This window comes from Notolepis coatsorum, assembly GCF_963971535.1.
Source record: "Notolepis coatsorum genome assembly, chromosome: 14".
NCBI classification, from domain to species: Eukaryota; Metazoa; Chordata; class Actinopteri; order Aulopiformes; family Paralepididae; genus Notolepis; species Notolepis coatsorum.
The window spans coordinates 107,359,950-107,385,301 of record NC_140178.1 but is presented as its reverse complement, the minus strand read 5'-3'; the positions used below and the strand labels follow the sequence as shown (position 1 = coordinate 107,385,301).

General features: G+C 44.7%; 1 protein-coding gene across 1 annotated transcript in view; it reads left to right on the top strand.

The window, feature by feature from the left end:
- The window catches only part of usp43b (ubiquitin specific peptidase 43b), a gene marked incomplete at both ends in the record, with an annotated part of 399,792 nt that overhangs the window by 105,736 nt on the left and 268,704 nt on the right, over positions 1 to 25,352 (top strand). The window contains 2 exon segments of the mRNA XM_084329270.1: positions 8,879 to 8,881; positions 8,883 to 9,043. Of these exon segments, the coding sequence (XP_084185396.1) occupies positions 8,879 to 8,881; positions 8,883 to 9,043 (164 nt within the window).

Below are 25,352 nucleotides of genomic sequence, written 5' to 3'. Positions count from 1 at the left end.
CCCCCCCCCCCCCCCCCCCCCCCCCCCCCCCCCCAACGCTGGACGTCTGTTCCGTCAGCGCGGAGGTTACCCGCTAGCTACTGTGTGGACAGAGGTGGAGCTGCATGGAAAAAAGGGATTCTCTGAGACGATAAAACCCCAAACACCATCTCTGGACTCAATGGTCTGAATGTTGTTTCCTTATCTGCACCCTGATAGCTGTGAATGCATCAGAAGTGCCGTGGTGGGGGCCAGGGGAGGGGGCCAGGGGAGGGGGCCAGGGGAGGGGGCGAGGGAGGGTGAGCTCAGCGTTTTCTTCGGAGTTGAGGGAGTTTACCAGGGCCGTCCTTAACCCTTTCCATACCACACTACAGAAGGTTAACCTTTCACTACCACACTACAGAAGGTTAACCCTTTCACTACCACACACAGAAGGTTAACCTTTCACTACACAGTAAATTTCGCAGAGTAAATTTTACTCAAACTGAGTAACATTTTACCCAGTTTGAGTAAAATGTACTCAGTTTGAGCAAAATTTACTCTGCGAAATTTACTGTGTACCACACTACAAAAGGTTAACCTTTCACTACCACACTACAGAAGGTTAACCTTTCACTACCACACTACAGAAGGTTAACCTTTCACTACCACACTACAGAAGGTTAACCCTTTCACTACCACCTACAGAAGGTTAACCTTTCACTACCACACTACAGAAGGTTAACCTTTCACTACCACACTACAGAAGGTTAACCCTTTCACTACCACACTACAGAAGGTTAACCCTTTCACTACCACACTACAGAAGGTTAACCTTCACTACCACACTACAGAAGGTTAACCTTTCACTACCACACTACAGAAGGTTAACCCTTTCACTACCACACTACAGAAGGTTAACCTTTCACTACCACACTACAGACGGTTAACCTTTCACTACCACACTAGAGAAGGTTACCTTTCACTACCACACTACAGAAGGTTAACCTTTCACTACCACACTACAGAAGGTTAACCTTTCACTATCACACTACAGAAGGTTAACCTTTCACTACCACACTACAGAAGGTTACCTTTCACTACCACACTACAGAAGGTTAACCTTTCACTACCACACTACAGAAGGTTAACCTTTCACTACCACCTACAGAAGGTTAACCCTTTCACTCCACACTACAGAAGGTTAACCCTTTCACTACCACACTACAGAAGGTTAACCTTTCACTACCACACTACAGAAGTTAACTTTCACTACCACACTACAGAAGGTTAACCCTTCACTACCACCACTACAACAGGTTAACGTTTCACTACCACACTCTCTCTCTTTCTCAGACACAACTTCCATTGCTTTCTCTCCTCCTCTAGAAATTCGAAAACCTCTTTTCAACTCCATTTGTGAGCGGAGCTGGCAGCCTGGGAACAGTGGCAGCCAGTCTGAGACAGGGGCACTGTTATTAGAGAGGAATAGTAAACAGAGAGAGAGAGAGAGAGAGAGAGAGAGAGAGAGAGAGAGAGAGAGAGAGAGAGAGAGAGAGAGAGAGAGATAGAGAGAGAGAGGAGAGAGAGAGAGAGAGAGAGAGAGAGAGAGAGAGAGAGAGAGAGAGAGAGAGAGAGAGAGAGAGCAGAGAGAGAGAGAGAGAGAGACAGAGAGAGAGAGAGAGCGAGAGAGAGAGAGAGAGGGCTTGGAGAGCTGATTCCGTCTGTCGCCATCAATCTGGTGGCAAAAGCATGGTTGAAATAATGAGATGACTTAATGCGTTCTCCAGTGTGCCTGCTGCCTGGCCGTGGTGCTCATGCAGGTGTTGGTAATAATTGACAATGTGACAACAGGAAGACATAACACGGTGCCGGTTCACCACCGGGCCTTTTTAACCCGTTCACTACCAAATGGTTAACCCTTTCACTGCGACAAATACAGAAGGTCAACCCTTTCACTATACCACACTACAGAAGGTTAACCGTCTGTGGTGTGGTAGTGAAGGGTTAACCGTCTTCTGTAGTGTGTTAGTGAAAGGGTTAAAAGGGACCACTTAATCAAAGGATCATTTTATCAAGCCTTTTTCGATAAGTGGGTGAGTTTTGCTACAGTATAAAAAGGAGTAGGCGAACACTGTGATTGCTCAACAATATGTGCTTTTCACCGTGAATTCAGCATTCACACTTTACAGATCTAAATATCAACACACACACCACACACACACACACACACACACACACACCCAATCACACACATTATACGATTATCAGTGTTGGTACTCAGGAAGTGTACTTAGTTACTTATTATTGATTACGCAATGAAAAATTACTTTACAGATTACTTAAAGTATTGGTACGTACTACTTTATGAAAAAGTAATGTACAACCGGTTTAGCTTCTGTTGTTAGCTGTCCATATGTCAACTGTGGTGGAAACAAAGTCTACCTCTCTGAGTGTGGCCTTCAGATGAGCTTCCATCATATTTCTCTCTCTCTCTCATAGCCTGCAAACGCCTTTCTCTGTGGCAGCTTGACGTGGTTCTGTGTGGGGGTATCTCCCGGACGATATACCCAGAGCTTCTTCAGACCTTCTCTCCACTCACTGTGGTGTTTGTCCTGATCGTAGATCAGTTTCTGTTGTTTTCTGGAGTACATCCTTCACTGGCTCTGGTAGAGGCGTCCCTGTCAGCGTCACGTATTTTAATGCGCCAAGTCTACATTGTCGTGCTGCTGTATCGGATGCTTCATTAAATTAGATATATTTTTGTTGTGGTGGTGTGCCTTTTCAGCCACTGCAGTAACTGACTATTCCTATAGAATAGAATAGAATAGAAATACTTATCATCCCGAGGGAAATTTGGCACTATACAAATCGCTCACAGTAAACAGTAGACAAAAACAAAAGTCACGAATAAGAATAAAATAAGTAGTAAAATATACAGTAAGTGTAGATTTATATATAATAACTTTATTTGTATAGCACTTTTCATATAGAAGTTGCAGTTCAAAGTGCTTCACAGCAGTAAAAAAAAATACAGGCATAAAAAAGATAGAGAGGTAGCAAGGTAAGGTAAATCACAGTGTTTCACATTAGGATCTAGCATCCCAATAGGCCTCTCTGTTTACAGTTCATTCAGTAATACAATTAATACAAATTGTTTAAAATGATTCAGTTTAAAAATAGTCTAAAAATTATAAAATAGACAACAGGGTATTTAACATACAACAGAGCAGTGCATCAGTAAGAAGTAAAAGTGTGATAAAATAGTTATCTTAAAATTACAGTGAGTGAGATAAAATTAGCATAGAACCGACACATGAATTGATAGGAAGTGTATAAGTAGGCAGGGTAAGAATAGTGCAGGTAAGTACAATTTGTGTCAGGATGTCCCTGACGTTTCATTTAAATGCCTGAGCAAAGAAATTGGTTTTAAGCTGTCTTTTGAAGATGTCTAGGGAGTTGGCTTCCCTGATGTTTTGGGGTAGTTTGTTCCATAGTTTTGGGGCATAGTTGATAAAGGCTGCATTACCGATCCTCTTTTGACTGTTTCTGGAGCCTCTAGTAGTCCAGCAGCTGATGATCGCAGTGTTCTTGCTGGCGTGTAATTTATTAGAGTTTTGGCGATGTAGCTAGGTCCCTGTCCATTTAGAGCTTTGTATGTAAGGAGAAGGACCTTAAAGTCAATTCTAAATGTTACAGGAAGTGCTTTGTAAATGTAAAAGGCCAGGAAGGTAGTACTGTCACCCCTGTGCTCAGTGATGCAGTGAGGCACAATGATGCATTGCTCTACTGCAGTGGTGCCCAACCAGTCGATCGCGATCGACAGGTAGATCGCGGGCTGATTTCAAGTAGATCTCGATTAATAAAATTTGATTATTAAAAAAAATAATAATAATATTTTTTCTTTTTTTTTTTTTTTGGAAAATCAACTCTGCCTCTCCTTGTTAACTACAACATGCAATGCTGTTTGTTATTTAAGATGAGGTCAGACTCGGCACTGACAGATTTGTGTTCATTATGCTGCTTTATAAAGCCTCAAATGATGGCTTACAATATACAATTTTGGCTGGTAGCTCTCGGTGGTAAATTAAAAAGTAGATCTTGGTTCAAAAACGGTTGGGGCACCCTGCTCTACCGTGTTAAACTACAGTAGAAGATAGATAAGATAAGATAATCCTTTCTTGATCTCCTTGGGGAAATTCGGGTGTCAAAGCAGCATTCTCAAGTCCGAGTTGTGACAGTGATAGTTCTGGCAGCAGAGCCGGCCGTCCGAGTCCTTTGTTGTAGAGCCTGATGGCTGCCTGTATAAAGGACCGGCCCAGGCGGTTTGTGGTGTGTCGGGTGGGGATGAGTCTTAGGCTGAACGTGCTCTTCATTCTGGCTAGCTCCTCGTAGAGGGGGTGAGAGGGGTTCTCCATAGGGATGCTCGATATTGGCTTTTACCGATACCGATGTACCGATATTGTCCAACTCTTAATTTCCGATACCGATATCAACCGATACCGATATAGCAGGGTTTCCCCCCCAAAAAACGGAATAATTTCAGGTAATTAACATTACATATCTCTTGTTGTGGATTAACACAACATTATGCATACTTTTGACAATAAATAAAATCAGAATTTGTTCTTACTTGCTTGCCTGGGTAAATAAAGGTTCTAGAAATGTAAAAAAAATAATAATAAAAAAAAAAAAAAAAAATTGAAAACCGATACAGATATTTTCCGATATCACATTTGAATGCCGACATCGGCCGATAATATCGGTAGGCCGATAATATCGGACATCCCTAGTTCTCAGGATGGCTTCTAGCTTTTCCTCATCCTCCTCTCAGCCACCACTCTAGGTTATCCAGCTCACCACCCACTACTGAGCGTGCCTTCTTCACCAGCTTGTTCAGCTTGCTGGAGTCCCTCGAGTTGATGTTGCCCCCCAGCACACCACAGCAAGAAAGAGGACGCTGGCTACAACCGACTCATAGAAAGGAGATTAAGGGGTAATCATCAGTAGGGCTGAAGAAATTCTTAGTCAACTAATAGTCTAGGGGTCTTTGTCAACTAATCGATTAGTTGATTTCATTGGCAAAAAATCTGTATAATTTGACATTCTCCACGTACAATAATGCAAAGGAAGTCTTTAAATCTGTGCTGACCAGAGATGTGCTCATTATTTTAAATCCAGTGTTTACCAGAGATTTGATCAAATGGTTGTGGCTTTTAAAAATGGTGGTTCGCTTTAGAGATAGATGGTTATGATCATCAGAGCACTAGTGTTGGGTGAAACAGATATAGCCACAGATTCAGGGTCAGTTATTTTCCCATTGTACGAATTGTTAAGCTTATGGAATCTAAGGGAAACCTGATCCTAGGTCTGCGACTAAAGCCAGGAGTCTACGCTGTGGTGACGCCAAAGTGAAGTGCAGTTCACAGTGAACGAAAACATAAACATTGTTATTTGACTACTTTTACGATTAATTGCGAATTGTTTCATGTTGAGCTATAGATTGTGGATGAATACACACAGAAAGGTACACCATGCCAATGTTCATGCTTTATTTGTTTTAAAACGAGACAATTTAGAAATGTGTCCATTGAAATACATGGCAATTTCAAGGAGGGTGGACAATGGCAGAACAAAATTTCTGACCAGGAAAGCACATTTACTAGACCGTGAAAGTCTTCGCATTCTGGCAAATTCTCTTGTTTCTTGTTGCTTCGACTATGCTATCTGTTCTTGTACGGAGGTCTGACCAAAGTTTTAAAAGATAAGTTACAGGTTTCCCAGAACAAACTCATCCGATTAACTCTAGGACTAGCCTCCAGAGCACATGTGGGCAAACAACACTTCCAGTTGCCTCTGGAAGCCAGGTCCGTTCAACTTCAGCTCAACATAGTTCACAACATTTATAATAATAGGCGCCCTCTTATCTTACAAATTATTTTCAGTGGAACAGGGACATGCATACCCATAACACCAGAGCCAGCATTGCTGACCAGCGTATTCCAAGGTTCAAAACTAATATGGGCAAATGTTCTTTTAAATTCTGGGGAGACACAAATTGGAATTTTCTACCTCCACAGCTAAAATGCATCAGTAGCCGGCACAATTTAAAAGTAAAATCTTGGCTCCTCGACAATGTCCAAAACTAGATTTTAAAATGCATGAAAACGGTGTCTGATACATTGTTGCCCGTGGCTATGTTTGTACTGCTTTTAAAATGTTCATGTCTATGTAGTTTGTCAAATTGTTATTTATAGTCCTGTTTTGTATTGTATTTTGTACTGAGACCAAGGACCACAATGGAAATAAGTCTTGACTTTTTGTGTAGCATCCTTGATGTTTTTCTGCAATCTTGTATCTTTAAAAATTTCTAATCAAATTAAAATCAAACAATGACATAACCACTACACCTCCCTATGCCTCATATGCATTTACATTTACATTAGATTCACATTTACATTTAGATTCACATTTACATTTAGATTCACATTAACATTTAGTCATTTAGCTCACGCTTTTATCCAGCGCGAGTTGTGGCATTGTTCGTCTAGCAGTAGAAGTGTAGACATAGTAGCATCGTACATAGTAGATAGTAGTATAGACATAGTAGCATAGTACATCTTAGATAGTAGTATAGGCATAGTAGCATAGTACTGTACATAGCAGATAGTAGTTAGACATATTTGCATAGTAGGTAGTAGTATAGACATAGTTGCATAGTACATAGACATATTAGCATGATAGGTGGTAGTATAAGGATAGTAACATAGTACTAGTAGATAGAAGTATAGACATATTAGTTAGTAGTATAGACATAGTGCATAGTACATAGTAGATAGTAGTATAGTACATAGTAGATAGTAGTATAGTACATATTAGATAGTAGTATAGTACATATTAGATAGTAGTATAGTACATAGTAGTTAGTAGTATAGTACATAGTAGATAGTAGTATAGTACATAGTAGATAGTAGATAGTTGCATAGTACATAGTAGTTAGTAGTATAGACATAGTTGCATAGTATTGATTGATTGATTGAAAACTTTATTAACAGATTGCAGAATGGGTACAGTACAGTACAGCTCAATACATACAATTGTTAAGGGGATGCAGACCAGAGAAAGACTTTCGTCTTGTTTTTCATCAGGGTCCCCCATTTTCAATTCATCGTAACATATATGACATACAGATGGACAGTACTGCTACATCTATACATTTATGACATACCAGATTTGCAAATACATTACTGTTTGTGATACGAAAAGAGTCCAGAAAAGAAGTATATACATTTGACGTAGAAACTGTACATTGGAGGAGGTTGGGTAGGTGGGGGGGGGGGGGGTACTGTACATTGGAGGTGGTTGGGTGGTGGGGGGAGGTTGGGTAGGAGGGGTGGGTGGGGGACACTGTACAAGCAACACTGTACATTGGAATATTGACAAGACCATACTTGGTCATTTTTACTGTACATTGGAGGGGGTTGTGTTAGGACATTTACAGGGGCCAGTTTCGAATGCAGTCTCCCGTAGGTGTTTTTTGAGAGTGCTTTTGAAAGTGGGTAGTGATTCACATTCCTTTACAGCTTTGGGTAGTGCGTTCCACATTGATGTGGCATAATTGCGAAACGTGTTTAGTCCCTTGTTTGAGCCGAATCTGGGTTTAACATGATTTGTGGAGCTCCCTCTGGTGTTGTGATCGTGGTATTCACTGACCTTTGGGAATATTTGACATGTACATGGGTACCTTAGTCGTGTAGTGTATCTTGTAGACCAGGCCCATTGCAAGTTGCTGTACTCTGTCGTCTACTCTAAGCCATCCTAGGTTGTCAAAGTGGGCAGGTGAGGTGGGGTTCTAGGATTAAGGTCAAGCAGTAGTCTGACCAGTTGTTTTGAGATGTTTGTAATTTTGTTTTTAGCGCCTTTGAGGTGCTTTGGTACCATGAGGTGCAAGCATAGTCGTAGTACCCTTGAATGAGTGCTCCTGCTAGAGTCTTCAGGGTATTCTTGTTTACCAGTGAGGAGATCCGGTACAAGAATCGAGTTCGTTGGTTGACTTTTTTATTACATTGGATGCCATTTGTCACAGGAAAGATTTGCCTCTAGGATGGAACCCAGGTAGGTAATATCTTCTTTCCTTGTGACATATTGTCACCCACTGTAACTGAGAAGCCGTCGGTCTTGCTGAGTTTGTTATTGAACGAAGAGAATGGACTCTGTTTTGCCCATGTGTAATGATAGTTTGTTATCAGCGAGCCAGGTGCAGATTTTGCCTGTTCCGAGCTGAGGGTTTTTAAACCTGTAACTTGTTCTTGTACTAGTTCTAGTTCTACTAGTTCTACTAGTACATAGTAGATAGTAGTATAGACATATTAACATGATAGGTAGTAGTATAAGGATAGTTACATAGTACATAGTAGATAGTAGTATAGACATATAGCATAGTAGTTAGTAGTATAGACATACATTTACATTTACATTTAGTCATTTAGCTGACGCTTTATCCAAAGCGACTTACAAGTTCTGTACGACAAGCCATCAGGAAGGGCACAACTCTATCAGCTGAGCAACAATGTTCATCAAAGTGTTGAGTGCTACAGTGTAGGTTAGTTTATTAGGACAAGTGCATGACAGTAGGTTAGTTAGGGTTAGATTTTTTTTTTTTTTTTATAGTTTTAGTTGCATAGTACATAGTACATAGTAGTATAGAACATAGTAGATCGTAGTATAGACATAGTAGTATTAGTACATAATAGTAAGAGACACTAAGAAGGTTTGTTTTTCTTATCCAGATATTGATTGATGCAGTGACGTATGGGAGAGGCGCTGTTGGCAAGTCCTCTCAAAGGCAGTCGTCAGTTTGTCTTTGACCGCCGGCGGCCGACATTGTGACAACGTTGTCTGTATGTCGTCCTCTATCAAGGGTCCCGGGGGGAGCGGAGGAGACACTGACCGCTGACCCGTCCCTACAGCCCGGGGTCCGCCACAGCTTCGTCCAGGACCACTCCAGGCCCAGTACAATGAGAGTCCTTTTCTATCTACCTCACACTCACACCTGGGTTCAGAACCACTTCCAGGCCCAGTACAAGTGAGAGTCCTTTCTATCTACCTCACACTCACACCTGGGTTCAGAACCACTTCCAGGCCCAGTACAAGTGAGAGTCCTTTTCTATCTACCTCACATTCACACCTGGGTTCCAGGACCGCTTCCAGGCCCAGTACAATGAGAGTCCTTTTCTATCTACCTCACACTCACACCTGGGTTCAGAACCACTTCCAGGCCCAGTACAAGTGAGAGTCCTTTTCTATCTACCTCACACTCACACCTGGGTTCAGAACCACTTCCAGGCCCAGTACAAGTGAGAGTCCTTTTCTATCTACCTCACATTCACACCTGGGTTCCAGGACCGCTTCCAGGCCAGTACAAGTGAGAGTCCTTTTCTATCTACCTCACACTCACACACCTGGGTTCCAGGACCGCTTCCAATTCAATGTATTCATATTCAACAGGAATCGTTGTTTACTCGCACGGACGACGGAACATTCGTCCTCATTGTTGTCAGAAGGTCGGATGATACAACCTTCTTCCCTGCGGGAAAGCCTTTCAGCATTTGAATTTGAAAGAAGAAAATGATAGTTATTTTGCATTCATTGAGTGAAGGGTGTATTGATTCCCCCCCCCCCCCCCCCCCCCCCCCAGTCTGACCCCTGCGACAGTTCAAATAACGGCCTAATGGAGACGGCAGCGGAGCCGCTCTCGCTGGCAGGCCTACAAACAGAAGCGGGTCAGATGGTATCTCCTTGCACAGCGGAGCGGCCGTGACCGGGGACTGAACTAGCGGCGTGTACACATGATGACAAGGCTGTCGCCGGGCGGATGTAGATTATTCTACACTGTAAAAAGAAAAAAGTGTTTTCACGGTGGGGAAATTCACTGTATTATTTGACAGATTACTTTTGTTTTTCTACTTTATGTGTTAAATGCCATAACAATACAGTAAATTACCTTTTTATCAAAATATTAACCACTAAAATAAAGGTTGTAATCTGTAAATGTATTTGATTTGACTGTAATTTGACAGTAAGTATTTGGCAACCGTTGCTGCCAGACATTTACCCTTTTTCGTTTTCTTTTTTTTACAGTGTACATGCAGTTCACCACGCCGTGTTTGAGAACCATAATGACCTCGTCTAAATACCTTGGGCTGTAATTTGACAGGCGGGAGATAAATTAATGCGTTGGGGGTTATTTTCTTTTTGCATTACGCTGCAAAAACTTGTGTCCCGCTTGATCAAATCTAACGGAATTAAATGCACGCCACTATGCTTTTTCCTGCTTTAAACCGAGGGGTTATTGGTCTTTGTGTCGCTCATTGTTAAGATCTTTTTTTTTTTTATTATTATTACTTTGTGCCTCAACTTGTACAGAAAGGAGAAATAATTGTTCATGTCTGGTACATTTTAGCATGGTGTTATTCACCGTCAAAGATAAAAGAAATTCAATAAAAATTCATCAAATGTATATTCTACTTTGGTTCATTACAATTGACTCACGCCTAGTAACAGACACAATATTTGGGAATACATTGTCTGAGACCCACAGATGTCCCTAGATATCAAGAACATGCAAATGGTCCTGGTAGAAGTGGAGCAATCTTCCATTTACTTATGTATGTATTTTTTGGCGGATTTGCAGAAAATAGGGCTAGGATTCAAGAGGTTAATTGTCTATGACCTTGTCTAAATACCTTGGGCTGTAATTTGACAGGCAGGAGATAAATTTATGTTTTGGGGGTTATTTTCTGTTTGCATTACGCTGCAAAAACTACATTTTCTTGTCCCGCTTGATCAAATCTAACGGAATTAAATGCACATCACTGTGCTTTTTCCTGCTTTGAACAGAGAGGTTATCTTTGTGTCGCTCATTGTTAAGATCTTTTTTTCTTTCTTTTCTTTTTACTTTGTGCCTCAACTTGGTACAGAAAGGAGAAATAATTTAGAAATGTCCAAAATGTGAATTGGCTTGGGTTCGTTATCTGATAGGGGATCAACACAATAATTCCTCCAGACGTGCTTTCATATTCTTTGGAAGTGGTGTTTTATTGGATGTCATCAGGGTCTGACATTATCAGGCATTATTATATTCAAGATTCAAGATTCAAGATTGGTTATTGTCATGTGCACAGTTAAACAGACAGTTTGCCATACAATGAAAATCTTACTTTGCTAGTCCGCCCTTCACAGAAAATGCCACAAACGAAAACATATTTAAATACAAGCGAGTGCTAGAAAATAAGGTAAAAATTGATAAATATAATATATACAAGGCACTCCTCTAGTGAAAACATACAGTAGCTCTATTGATGGGTTTTGTAAGCCTTACATACTGTATAATATACAAAGCCTTACATACTGTATAATATACAAAGTCTTACATACTGTATAATATACAAAGCCTTACATACGGTATACAAATCCTTACTGTATAATATACAAAGCCTTACGTACTTTATATATGCAAAGCCTTACATACTGTATAATATAAAAAGTCTTACATACTGTATAATATACAAAGCCTTACATACTGTATAATATACAAAGCCTTACATACTGTACTGTATAATATACAAAGCCTTACATACTGTATACAAATCCTTACTGTATAATATACAAAGCCTTACGTACTTTATATATACAAAGCCTTACATACTGTATAATATACAAAGTCTTACATACTGTATAATATACAAAGCCTTACATACTTTATATATACAAAGCCTTACATACTGTATAATATACAAAGTCTTACATACTGTATAATATACAAAGCCTTACATACTGTATACAAATCATTACTGTATAATATACAAAGCCGTACGTACTTTATATATACAAAACCTTACATACTGTATATATACAAAGCCTTACATACTGTATACAAATCCTTACTGTATAATATACAAAGCCTTACATACTGTATATATACAAAACCTTACATACTGTATAATATACAAAACCTTACATACTATAATATACAAAACATTACATACTGTATAATATACAAAGCCTTACATACAGCTACATCTGTTCCTCCCTCCCCATCAACCTGGACCCTCTGCAATTTGCATATCGCCCCAACAGGTCCACGGAGGACGCCATAGCCCATGTGCTGCACACAGCAGCATCACACCTGGACAAGAGGCAGGGGAACTATGTGAGAATGCTGTTCATCGACTACAGCTCAGCATTCAATACCATAGTCCCCTCCAAACTCATAGCCAAGCTCAGGGACCTGGGCTTGAACTATGACCTGTGCCAGTGGGTCTTGGACTTCCTGACGGGCAGACCCCAGGTGGTAAGAGCCGGCAACTGCACCTCCTCATCCATCACGCTCAACATAGGGGCCCCCCAGGGCTGTGTTCTGAGCCCCCTCCTCTACTCCCTGTACACACATGACTGCGTAGCACAGCGGAACAACAACACCATCATCAAATTTGCTGATGACACAGTAGTGGTGGGCCTGATCTCTGCCAACGACGAAAGGGCCTACCTGGAAGAGGTAGAGAACCTGTCACAGTGGTGTCAGGAGAACTGCCTCTCCCTGAACGTCAGCAAAACAAAAGAGATGATTGTGGACTTCAGGAGGTCGGGGTCAAGGACTACAGCCCCCTCAGCATCGACGGGGCACCGGTTGAGAGAGTGAACAGTTTCAAGTACCTCGGAGCCCACATATCCGAGGACTTGACATGGACCACTCACATTGACAGTGTTGTGAAGAAGGCACGACAACGCCTCTACTTCCTCAGGCGCCTAAGGAAGTTCCAAGTCAGTCAGAAGATCCTTAGGAACTTCTACTCATGTACAATAGAGAGCATCCTGACTGGCAACATCACCTCCTGGTTTGGGAATAGCACTGCACAAGACCGTAGCAGACTACAAAGAGTGACACGTTCAGCCGAACGCACAATTGGAGGGGGGCTTCCCACCCTCCAGAACATTTACAACAAGCGTTGCAAGGGGAAGGCTAAGAGAATTATTAAGGACTCGAGCCACCCGAACAACTGCCTCTTTGAACTGCTGCGGTCAGGCAAGCGATACCGGAGTCTTAAGGCGAGCACAGAAAGACTCAGAAGAAGCTTCTATCCCCAGGCCATCAGGCTGCTAAACGAACAATAATCGCTAAACGAACAATAATCACTATGCAACAACCATCAAATGCACACAGCACACACACCCACACGCACACACTCACTCAAACAAACAACACACTGCAGCACCCACTCTCCACACTTTAGATCACACAAACACACTTACACTTTATATTTATTGATAAAGGATTTGCACTACAACTCGTACACCTACTGTGAATTGTACCTAAATTGCACCTCGTCCCATTTCTCCATTTCTGCCTTGCACTATATAGTATTGTATATTAGTACACTGCACAGTATTGTATATTGTATGGTAACTACGTCTATTCTGCATCGAACATTGTACATATGTCTAAACTGAACACTGTGACATCATTTTTTTACTTCTAATTTTACTATGTTATTTTATTTCATACTTATCTTGTCTTGCACAGTCTCTGGAGCGCAACAGTAAGAAGCATTTTGTACAAAAGTATTCTGTACTTCTGTATGACAACTATTAAAGAAACTTGAAACTTGAAACTTGAAACATACTGTATAATATACAAAGTCGTACATACTATTATATACAAAGCCTTACATACAAATCCGTACTGTATAATATACAAAGCCTTACATACTGTATATACAAATCCGTACTGTATAATATACAAAGCCTTACATACTGTATATACAAATTCGTACTGTATAATATACAAAGCCTTACATACTGTATACAAATCCTTACTGTATAATATACAAAGCCTTACGTACTTTATATATACAAAGCCTTACATACTGTATATTATACAAAGCCTTACATACTGTATAATATACAAAGCCTTACATACTGTATACAAATCCTTACTGTATAATATACAAAGCCTTACATACTTTATATATACAAAGCCTTACATACTGTATAATATACAAAGCCTTACATACTGTATATATACAAAGCCTTACATACTTTATATATACAAAGCCTTACATACTATATATATATACAAAGCCTTACATACTATTATACACAAAGCCTTACATACTATTATATACAAAGCCTTACATACTATTATATACAAAGCTCTATAACCAACCCAGTGTTTTCCCTAGGATTTTTTTCAGGGGGGGTGGTAGGCTGGGTTCCATCCTAGAGGCAAATATTTCCTGTGACAAAATGGTAACCAATGTAATCAAAAAAGTCAACCAATGAACAAGATTCTTGTACCGGATCTCCTCTCTGGTAAACAAGAATACCCTGAAGACTCTGGCAGGAGCACTCATTCAAGGGTACTACGACTATGCTTGCACCTCATGGTACCAAAGCACCTCAAAGGCACTAAAAACAAAATTACAAAACAAACTGGTCAGACTACTGCTTGACCTTACTCCTAGAACCCACCTCACCCCTGCCCACTTTGACAACCTAGGATGGCTTAGAGTAGACGACAGAGTACAGCAACTTGCAATGGGCCTGGTCTACAAGATATACTACACCACTAAGATACCCATGTACATGTCGAAATACTTCCTAAAGGTCAGTGAATACCACAACCACAACACCAGAGGGAGTTCCACTAATCATGTTCAACCCAGATTCGGCTCAAACACGTTTCGCAATTATGCCACAACAATGTGGAACGCCCTACCCACAGCCGTAAAATAATGTGAATCCCTACCCACCTTCAGAACCGCTCTCAAAGAGCACCTACAGGAGGCTGCAATTCTAAACTGGCCCCGGTAAATGTCCAAACCCCCCCCCACCCAACCCCCTCCAATGTACAGTTGCTTCCCCCTCAAATGTATAAATTCTCTTTTAGAAACTCTGTCTCTTAAACAGTACTGTATATTTGTATATCTTGTATGTATGTTTGTTTGTTTATTTACACATATAAAAACAATTACATATATAATACAATATAATCCACAAGGGATGTGTAGGAGAATTGCCTAAAAACCCTCTAGGGCAGTGATTCCCAACCTGGGGTCCGCGGACCCCCTGGGGTCCGCCAGGGGGCGCAGGGGGTCCGCCAGACCACAGATAATTTGAGGTCTTTAAGGTCTTTTTATCATCAGAAGCATGAATAGTCTCTCCACTACAATAAAAAATAAAGATAAATAAATAAACATCTAGACATGATTTTTGAACGTTAACAGTAGGCTACCGGGTAGCCGCTAAAACGCGAATCAGTTGACTGTATCACTTTCTGTAGCTAATCACTTTCTGTAGCTAGCCTAGCACGCTAGTTAACTTTCTCGGCTCGTCTGCAGTCAGCCGCCAGAGGCGAAAATGTGTGACAAACGAAAAGGAGATGACGGCAGCTCATCTGCAAAAAAAGTTAGGACCTACAGCAATCGCAAAAATTACATCACCATGGGCTTCACTGAGGGACCAGACAAACGACCTGAGTGTGTGATTTGTGGAGAAAAGTTGGCAAACTCGAGCCTGAAGCCCAGCAAGCTGAAGAGACATCAGGCGTCTAAGCACCCAGAAACCGTTGGGAAGGATCCAGACTTTTTTCGGAGGAAAGAACAGTCTCTCAAGGCGAACAAGCCTGTTGATGTTAGAGTAGCGTGGAGCAGGGGTGGCAGTGATTTACAGAAGGCTACCGAAGCCTCCTTTGAGTGTTCGCTTTTAATTGCAAAAGCAAAGAAACCGCACAATATTGGCGAGCAGCTCATCAAACCAGCCTGCATCAAAATGGTTTAGAAACTGTGCGGCCCACAGGTGGCGGATAAACTAAAATCAGTACCACTCTCGAACAATGTAGTGAAAGACCGAATTGATAAGATGTCAAGTGATTGCGAGCAGCAGCTGTCAGAAAAGCTTAGAAAGGGTCCATTTGCCATACAACTTGATGAAACTACAACTGTCGCAGACGAGGCTGTGCTCATCGTTTATGTGCAATATATTGAAAATGAGGATCTGAAGCAGGACATTCTCATGTCAGTCAACCTTACTACCAGGATATTTTTACTGCAGTGGATTCTTACTTCATTCAACATAAATGCAAACCGTTCACCATTAGGGCCTGATTTGAGAGGATGAATACAGGATTTGAATATTGGCCAACATTTTGAAATACATATGGTGCAAGATTAGATTTGTTGATTGAAGGCACAAGTCAAAGAAGCATAGTGGGTCTAATTATGATGCATATGCCTGTGTATAAGCAGTTTGTTATTAAAATGACAAAAAAAAGGTATTAAACCCAGCTAGGACAGATTCTCTCTGCTACTGATTGGAATTTCCTGTCTCATATTTAGTTTAATTTGTTGCATTGATTTGTTCCATAAATGCAAACCGTTCACCATTAGGGACTGATTTGAGAGGATGAATACAGGATTTGAATATTGGCCAAACATTTTGAAATGCATATTTGCATTGATGCATTGAAACAAGACACACATTCAATCAATAACTACCACAATACTACTATCATTCTTAAAACAAATCGCTTACACACATCCACTCACCGGTTCTCAATCGTCTCCCTTCGCTGCTGTCAAATTCCCCGCAACTTCCTGTATACAGATCACTGACACCACGTGACGTATCTCGACCAATTACAGCCCACTCCTCGCTACGTCCCTGGATCACATGTGAAATGACTACATCTCCATTCACAACTTTAATCAAGCATACAGTGCCTCCATACATCCGAAAATGAAAACATAATTATAATCATAGCTCAACTACCACTAATCAACATTCACATAAACGCACAGCATAAAAAACACCACAAAACATTACTTATTTACACACACAGACTAAAGTGCACCTAAACTCCACCACCACAATAGAAAGATGCACACCTCCCACTTGGTATCCTGGACTTTAGACCCAAGGAGACCACAACAAATAACCGCTCTCCTTTGGCGGTGGAATCTTCGGATCAACCTTCTCATGGGGTGCTGTTATTGCTCTTCTACAGGTAAGAGCACCACGAGTCTTCGGACGTCTCTGCTGAGGACAATAGAGAGTCTATGATCGCTGCTGATCTTCTCCGGACGCTTGCCTGAGGCCACTGGACAGCTGGGGCACGTTCTCACTTTGACATCACGGACGACCCCATTCACGTCAGGGGCCACCTCCACAACCCGGCCCAGTCTGAACTGACCCCTTAGCGCGTTCTGATCGGCAAGCCAAACAAGATCTCCGACTGCCACATTGCGAGCCTTACTATGCCACTTAGGCCTGATAAACAAGCCTGGTCCAGCAAGCTGGCTCCACCGCTGCCAGAACTTGTTTACTTCAGTCTGGACTGCTCTCAATCTCACAAATGGGTAGCCCTGGAACTCGTAGCTCCGTGAGTCCCCTGTGGGTCCAGCCCTCCCCAGTAGCAGGGTGTTGGGGGTGATCACCTCTACCGCGTCATCTTGGACCTGGAGTCTGGCGCCGATCGGTCTCTCATTCGATAAGTTGGCTGCCATGTAGAGCATAGTTTGGAACTCTAGTCCTGTGAGGTCCCCGCCACCTCCCACATTACTCAGCGCTTGCTTGAGAATGCGGACTGCTGCTTCCGCCGCACCATTCCTGTGAGGTGAGTTGGCTGGGTGGAACACCCAGATCCACTCGGTTCCTTGTCTGGCAGCCTTTCCCCTTACTTCATCCTTGTCGAGACTGTCTAGGAAAACATAGAGTTCCTTCAGTGCAGGCCGAGCTCCAACAAAGTTTGTGCCCCGGTCTGACCAGATTTTCTTCGGGTGTCCTCTGAGCGCTGTGAATCTCTGGTAAGTACCCATGAAGCTCTCTGTGGACAGTCCCTCCACCATATCGGCGTGCATAGCTCTAGAAGCCATACAAGAGAACACCACACCCCAGACTTTCATCCTAGACCTCTTCTTTACCACATCCCTGACCATGTATGGGCCAAACAGATCCAGAGTTGTAAACTCAAATGGGGCAGCCGGCTCAGTCCGCTCAGAGGGAAGGTCAGCCATAACCTGCTGGCACATCTTTGCTCTGGTCTTCCGGCAGGAGACGCAACAGTCCCCAACCTTCCTTGCAACCCGCTGAGCCTGAACCACCCAAGCCTTCCTCCTCATCCGCAACATAGTGCCAGCGACTCCCTCATGGTTGGTTTCATGAGACTCTCGCGCCACGAGGGTGCTGACCCAAGCTCTATAGGGAACCAGAGGCACTCCTGACTCCCCCGCTGCCCGGGCCCTTCCAAAGCACACCAGAAGCCCTGACACCTCCTCCCTGACTACCACGAGCCTGTTCAGTGTTGACTCAGGGAATGCTACCCCTTTTTGAGCTGCCAAACAAAGTTCTCGGAAAGCGGCCCCAAGCTCCCATGCGTCGAGGACAGGCTTGCCCTCTTTCTCTTTTGAGTGCTTGGCCTCCCACTCTGCTCTCTCTATGGCTCTTCCTCGGATTAGCCACTTGTTCACCGCTCTGCGGACCCAGCTGATCACTCCACAGAGCTTGGTCAAGCTGCTGAACTTCTCAGGTTTGACGAGATTGACGATGGCTGCCCCCCAGAGCTTTTCCTCGCTTCCGGACTCGCTAGAGGGCTCTTTTTCTCCTTTCTTAGAGAGCCCGGGAGCCTTGTCCGCCTCGTTCGGAGATTTCTCGGACGAACTTGACGCCTTTTTCAGCTGGGCTCGAGTAAGAACCGCTGTGAACGCCCTCCTCTGGAGCCTACACACAGCCTCTGGGCCACTCTTCCACAGGCCTTATTAGAAACTCGGGTCCCTTTTGCCACTTGGAACCTTCATCCAGGTCTTCCGGGGGACATCCTCGAGTGACAAGGTCAGCGACATTCAGATCCCCTGGGATCCACCACCAGTCGGCTACTGGCCCTGCCTTCTGAATCTCCCCAACCCTGTTCGCAAAGAACGTCTGATACCCGTAACTCTCCCTCTGAATTGCTCCCAGTATAGTTTGGCTGTCTACAAAGTGAAACCACTTCTCTACCTCCAGACGGCCTTGCCTCTCCCAGAACCCTTTCAATCCCTTTCAAGACTGTACCACAGATCTCTGCTTTGATTACATCACCCTTCTGGTCAAGGGGTGTCAGCTTGGCCTTCGACTCGACGAGACGAATGTCCACCCCTGCTGATGTCTCCCACCTCAGATACAGGACAGCTCCGAAAGCATCATCACTTCCATCAGAAAATGTCACACCCCACGGCCTCCCTCTCCATCCGGAAGGAGTGAGGCTTCTCTCAAAACCAACTTGACGAAGTCGACTGTACTCCTCAAAGAGCTTGATAGCTTCTGTTCGGAGGTCTGCTGGAAGAGGATGGTCCCACGTGTCTTTCTTCGAGCCCCCTCCCCCAGCCACCTGGAAAGCTCTCCTCACCAGAATGGCCCCTTTCTCTTTGACCGGGGTAGCAAGCCCGATAGGGTCATAGAGCCCTGCCACCTGACTCAGGAGCTCCCTTCTGGTCAGAGGATCTGGCGTCTGCTCTCTGACCTCCCCCTCAAGAAGGTCGACCCCTGTCCTCGTCTTCTGCTTTCTTTTGGAGAAATTTATCGAGACCATCAGGAAGAGCCTGTCACTATCAACATAGTAGCCAACGCCGAGGGCCTTGTTGTCTTCCTGCCCTAGCTGGTTGGGCAACACCAGGGTTTGGAGCGCCATATTCGGAGTCTCAATAGATTGTTTGGGCTGACTTCTTTCACGCCTCCCACTTTGACCGGACCGAACCCATGGCTTGAGAGAAAAGCCTCCAGCGGTGAGGATCTCTTCCACTCCTCTCGTGATCTTGTCCAGCTTCCCTCGGTCATTGTGGGATGTGAGGATATCGTCGACATAGCTGTCCTCCTCAAGGACCCTCCTCTCCTCATCCATGTGAGAGAACTTGGGAAGCCTCGCCGTTTCCCTCATAGCCAGCTGTGCTATGCACCCAGCTGGCCTGTCTCCGATGTTGACCCGAGTGATGGCGAAATCTTTGATCTCTTCCTCTGGTGAGTCCCTCCAGAGGAACCGATGAAGGTGGACCTCTCTTTCATTTAACCACACAGAATTATACATCTTTCTAATATCTCCTATGGCCGCATGCATTCCTGTCCTGAACCTGAGCAGGACCGCCCGGATGGGATTTAGAACATCTGGACCCTTCAGCAGAATGCTGTTCATACTCGTCCCTTTGAACTCCTGGCTGCTGTTCCAGACAAGGCGCACTGGCGTAGTGACAGAATGTGGGTTTGGTGCGATTAGATGACTCACGTACCAAACAGGCCCTCTCCAACTGCTGATCATGTTCTTCTCCAACTCGATGGCTGCTCCTCTTTCCACCATCTCATGAACTTGTGCTGTATACGCCGTTCTCCATAATGGGTCCTTCATGAGGCGCTTTTCGGTCCTCAGGAACGTCGCTTCGACCACCTTCCTGTTGTATGGAAGCGAAACAGGATCTTCTGTCCAGGGGTATCCTGCATCCCAGTGAGGTGAGTTGCTATGGTTGTCAGTGATCACATAGGACAGACCTTCTTTGATCTTTTCTAGTTCCCTTTCTTCTACTAGAGTCATCTCCTTTCCCCCTGGCTGGCAAGTCCCGCACCGACATCCCCTGCACTTTGGCTCGCAGGCGGCTCCGATGCTATCCCACCTCCACCATTCAAGAACTTCTTTGCTGGTCGTGGCTGTGTTTCTGACCTCCTCACTTTCTTGCTCCGGGCCCTGAGCCCCTTTTCTGGTGTTTACCAGCTCACAGGAGATCTCCTCCACCTTGACTGCCTTTGTTCTCATAGAGCGTGCAAAATGAGTCCTCGAGTTGTGAATTGACATCTCCATCTCCTCAAACAGATCAGGGTGCGCTCCCCCCACAGTCTTCCCTAGTGGGCCGTCCCACAGCACCAGGTCTCCCACTCTTTTCATCCGCTGTGGAGCAAGCCGTCCCTCCCGGTGGCTGATCAAGAGCTCGATCTTCTCTGGCCGGACCAGCTCCTCTGTCTTGACCTCTGGGAAGAACTTTTGAAGCTGCTTTGGGCTAACGACCTTGCCTGCTCGGGCGATTTCATCCAGGCCATAACAGACTATCTGGTGGGGACTCCACATGTTCTCTGAAATGCGCATCCTGACCTTGAGCAGGTACCTTTCAGTCTCGACTCTCACCTTCATTCCTCCGACCCCATGCACGACCAACGTTATTTTCTCCCCTCTCAGTCTGAGTCTTTCGGCAGCTTGGTGGGTTATGTAGTTAGTGTCGGACGCGAGGTCTACCAGGGTCCCAATAGTTTGCCCTCCGTTTGTCGTGACCTCCATGATCATCATAAGCACAGGATGCTCTCTCAGGCCAATCTCTTCAAGGAGACTACCACTCCAAGTGTTTGTACTCATTGACACCGTTGTTTGGTTGGTGAATGCCTTTATAATCTGGTCTGCTGCTTCGGGGGAGATATTAGCAAGCGCCCTCTGTTGTTCATCTGAGAGCGTTCCCGCGTTTGCGCCACTTGTTTCCACCCTTTGCCTTCCCCTTTTCCTCTCATCTCCTCTCTGCCCCCCTTCCGCAGAGCACATGAGGTAGTGGTGGTCGGAGGTCTCTCCCTTTTGGCAGCACTTTTTCCTGCAGAGGAACCTGTCGCTGCATTCTCCATCCTCCTGATGGGATGCCAAACATCTCTGGCAGGCTTCATTCTTTTCGACAATGTCTCTCTTCTCAGCCAGACTGAGCGCTTTGAACTTTTTACAGAAGAAAATCCTGCCTCCGTGTTTCTCATCCCCACACACGCTGCATTCTTCTCCAGCCGCATCCTTTCCTGTGGCCCTTGTGAACGCCTTCCACTCTGGCTTGCTTGGCTTCTCGAATACCTCCGAGGGTCTTAGCTGCACCAATGCCTCAAGGACTACTTCTTCGTTTTTTAGAAATTTTAGGAGAGCGTCAAAGTGGCCTTCAGGGGTGACATTATTCACAGGTGCAGCTTTAAAGGTGAGCCAGCTCCTCAGCTCACATTCAGGCAGCTTGCTCTCAATAGATTTGATAACAAGTGGATTCTTTATAGCATCAATGCTCCCTAAGTCTGTCAGGTCAGTAAGGGCCTTCTCAACAGCTTGGATGAGCTCTATTGTTTTCCTCGGCTGGTTACCTTTTGCCACCGGCAACTTGTCCAACTCTTCAATTATTTGAATTGCGATGGTGGTCTTATTCCCAAACCGGTTTTCAAGGACCCTAAACATGTCATGAGCTGTGTCGTAGCTTGAGAGCCTAACGCCACTGACGACTCTCTCCTCCACACTGTCTAGGAGCTGGAATTTCTTCACTTCGGCTGACCCAGATGGATCTCCCTGTCGCTGGAGGTTTTCCCAGTCTCTTCGCCAACGGTGAAAGTCTCGCATGCAACCGTTGAATTTTGGTAGTTTTATTGGCTGGAGCCGAACTCTTGGTGAGGCTGATGCTTGTGAGCCTCCTGCTCCCAGGTTCGCCAGGCTAGCACTCTGTGCTTCCTCCCATGCTTTCCGCTGCCCCTTGGCCAGCTCGGCACGCTCTTCTGCGGCGGCCTCTGCCATTTCCAACTGAATCCCAGCTGCCTTTTCTCTGGCCTCTGCGGCCCTCTCCTCAGACCCAGCGCTAACTTCGGCTGCCTTAAGCCTGGTCTCGGCGGCTCTTCTTTCAGCCTCAGCGGCTCCCTTTTCAGCTTCTGCGATGTCAGAGGTGGCCTTTTGCCTGATTTCAATGGCTCTATCAGCCTGCTCTTTCTGGACCCTACCGAAATCAACTACCCACCTTTGCCAGAGGTCAATTCTCTTGTCTTCCAGCACTTGCAGCTTCTTACTAACCTCGCACGCAGCGCCTTCAGGGATCCACCCTTCCCAGACAGCTAGCAGACTTCCTGCCTTGGTGATGAGAGATTCCACGAGTGTGACTTGTTCTTTACCATTTTCATAGGTGATTGTTTCCAGGTTAACTTCTCCCGCACCTTCATAGCTTCTTTCTGCCCGTTCAATGGCTGCTTTTAGCTCGGTCTCTGCATATTTTGACCAAAGGTTGGAATGGATTGCCTCCTTCACCTCTTTTAATGTTGTATCACACTCTATGGTTACCCTCTCCAAGTCTGCTTTGGCTTTATCATCCACAGCCTCCATGTCGCCTGCTTCATCAATCAGACAGGCCTCACAAACATAATTAGCTGCATGAAGCCTTTCTGCGTCCTCAGAAAGGGATTTCCACTCACTTTTCAAATCCTCTCGCAGCATAGTTGGCGCCATTCGCAAAATGCTGTTGGCCTTTCTTGTGAAAGCTGCCTTCACTTTGGCCCTCTCTTTCTTTAATTGATCCATTTTTATTTATTTTTATTTATTTATTATTTATTTGACCATAAAATAAATAATTGTAATGATAAATAACCCAATAAATAATAACCTAACCTAATTGAGCGTACCCGTAACTCCTTATCTACCTTGTGTCTTCCGCCCTCTCTAGCTGCCTAAAACTAGCTCAGAAGCTTCTTCCCTAACTATCCTAGCCTAACTAGTCTTCAGCGGCGTTACCAGGCTCACCAGAGGTCCCCCCAGGGATACCGCCCAAAAATGGAAAACAATACAAATAAACAAAGTGGAGTAGGTTTCACCTTCTCCCGCCGGCTTGCCACCCGGGTACACTCAAACTAAGCTAAAGGTCTTGACATTAGAGGGCTACTAAATCATCTATACCTAAATAATAAAATTGGCACCATCACAGGGCTAGTAATGAGCTATAACTTTTATCTTTAATTTTATCTTTAGAGTCTTATCTTTAGAGTCATCTCCTTTCCCCCTGGCTGGCAAGTCCCGCACCGACATCCCCCGCACTTTGGCTCGCAGGCGGCTCCGATGCTATCCCACCTCCACCATTCAAGAACTTCTTTGCTGGTCGTGGCTGTGTTTCTGACCTCCTCACTTTCTTGCTCCGGGCCCTGAGCCCCTTTTCTGGTGTTTACCAGCTCACAGGAGATCTCCTCCACCTTGACTGCCTTTGTTCTCATAGAGCCTGCAAAATGAGTCCTCGAGTTGTGAATTGACATCTCCATCTCCTCAAACAGATCAGGGTGCGCTCCCCCCACAGTCTTCCCTAGTGGGCCGTCCCACAGCACCAGGTCTCCCACTCTTTTCATCCGCTGTGGAGCAAGCCGTCCCTCCCGGTGGCTGATCAAGAGCTCGATCTTCTCTGGCCGGACCAGCTCCTCTGTCTTGACCTCTGGGAAGAACTTTTGAAGCTGCTTTGGGCTAACGACCTTGCCTGCTCGGGCGATTTCATCCAGGCCATAACAGACTATCTGGTGGGGACTCCACATGTTCTCTGAAATGCGCATCCTGACCTTGAGCAGGTACCTTTCAGTCTCGACTCTCACCTTCATTCCTCCGACCCCATGCACGACCAACGTTATTTTCTCCCCTCTCAGTCTGAGTCTTTCGGCAGCTTGGTGGGTTATGTAGTTAGTGTCGGACGCGAGGTCTACCAGGGTCCCAATAGTTTGCCCTCCGTTTGTCGTGACCTCCATGATCATCATAAGCACAGGATGCTCTCTCAGGCCAATCTCTTCAAGGAGACTACCACTCCAAGTGTTTGTACTCATTGACACCGTTGTTTGGTTGGTGAATGCCTTTATAATCTGGTCTGCTGCTTCGGGGGAGATATTAGCAAGCGCCCTCTGTTGTTCATCTGAGAGCGTTCCCGCGTTTGCGCCACTTGTTTCCACCCTTTGCCTTCCCCTTTTCCTCTCATCTCCTCTCTGCCCCCCTTCCGCAGAGCACATGAGGTAGTGGTGGTCGGAGGTCTCTCCCTTTTGGCAGCACTTTTTCCTGCAGAGGAACCTGTCGCTGCATTCTCCATCCTCCTGATGGGATGCCAAACATCTCTGGCAGGCTTCATTCTTTTCGACAATGTCTCTTTTCTCAGCCAGACTGAGCGCTTTGAACTTTTTACAGAAGAAAATCCTGCCTCCGTGTTTCTCATCCCCACACACGCTGCATTCTTCTCCAGCCGCATCCTTTCCTGTGGCCCTTGTGAACGCCTTCCACTCTGGCTTGCTTGGCTTCTCGAATACCTCCGAGGGTCTTAGCTGCACCAATGCCTCAAGGACTACTTCTTCGTTTTTTAGAAATTTTAGGAGAGCGTCAAAGTGGCCTTCAGGGGTGACATTATTCACAGGTGCAGCTTTAAAGGTGAGCCAGCTCCTCAGCTCACATTCAGGCAGCTTGCTCTCAATAGATTTGATAACAAGTGGATTCTTTATAGCATCAATGCTCCCTAAGTCTGTCAGGTCAGTAAGGGCCTTCTCAACAGCTTGGATGAGCTCTATTGTTTTCCTCGGCTGGTTACCTTTTGCCACCGGCA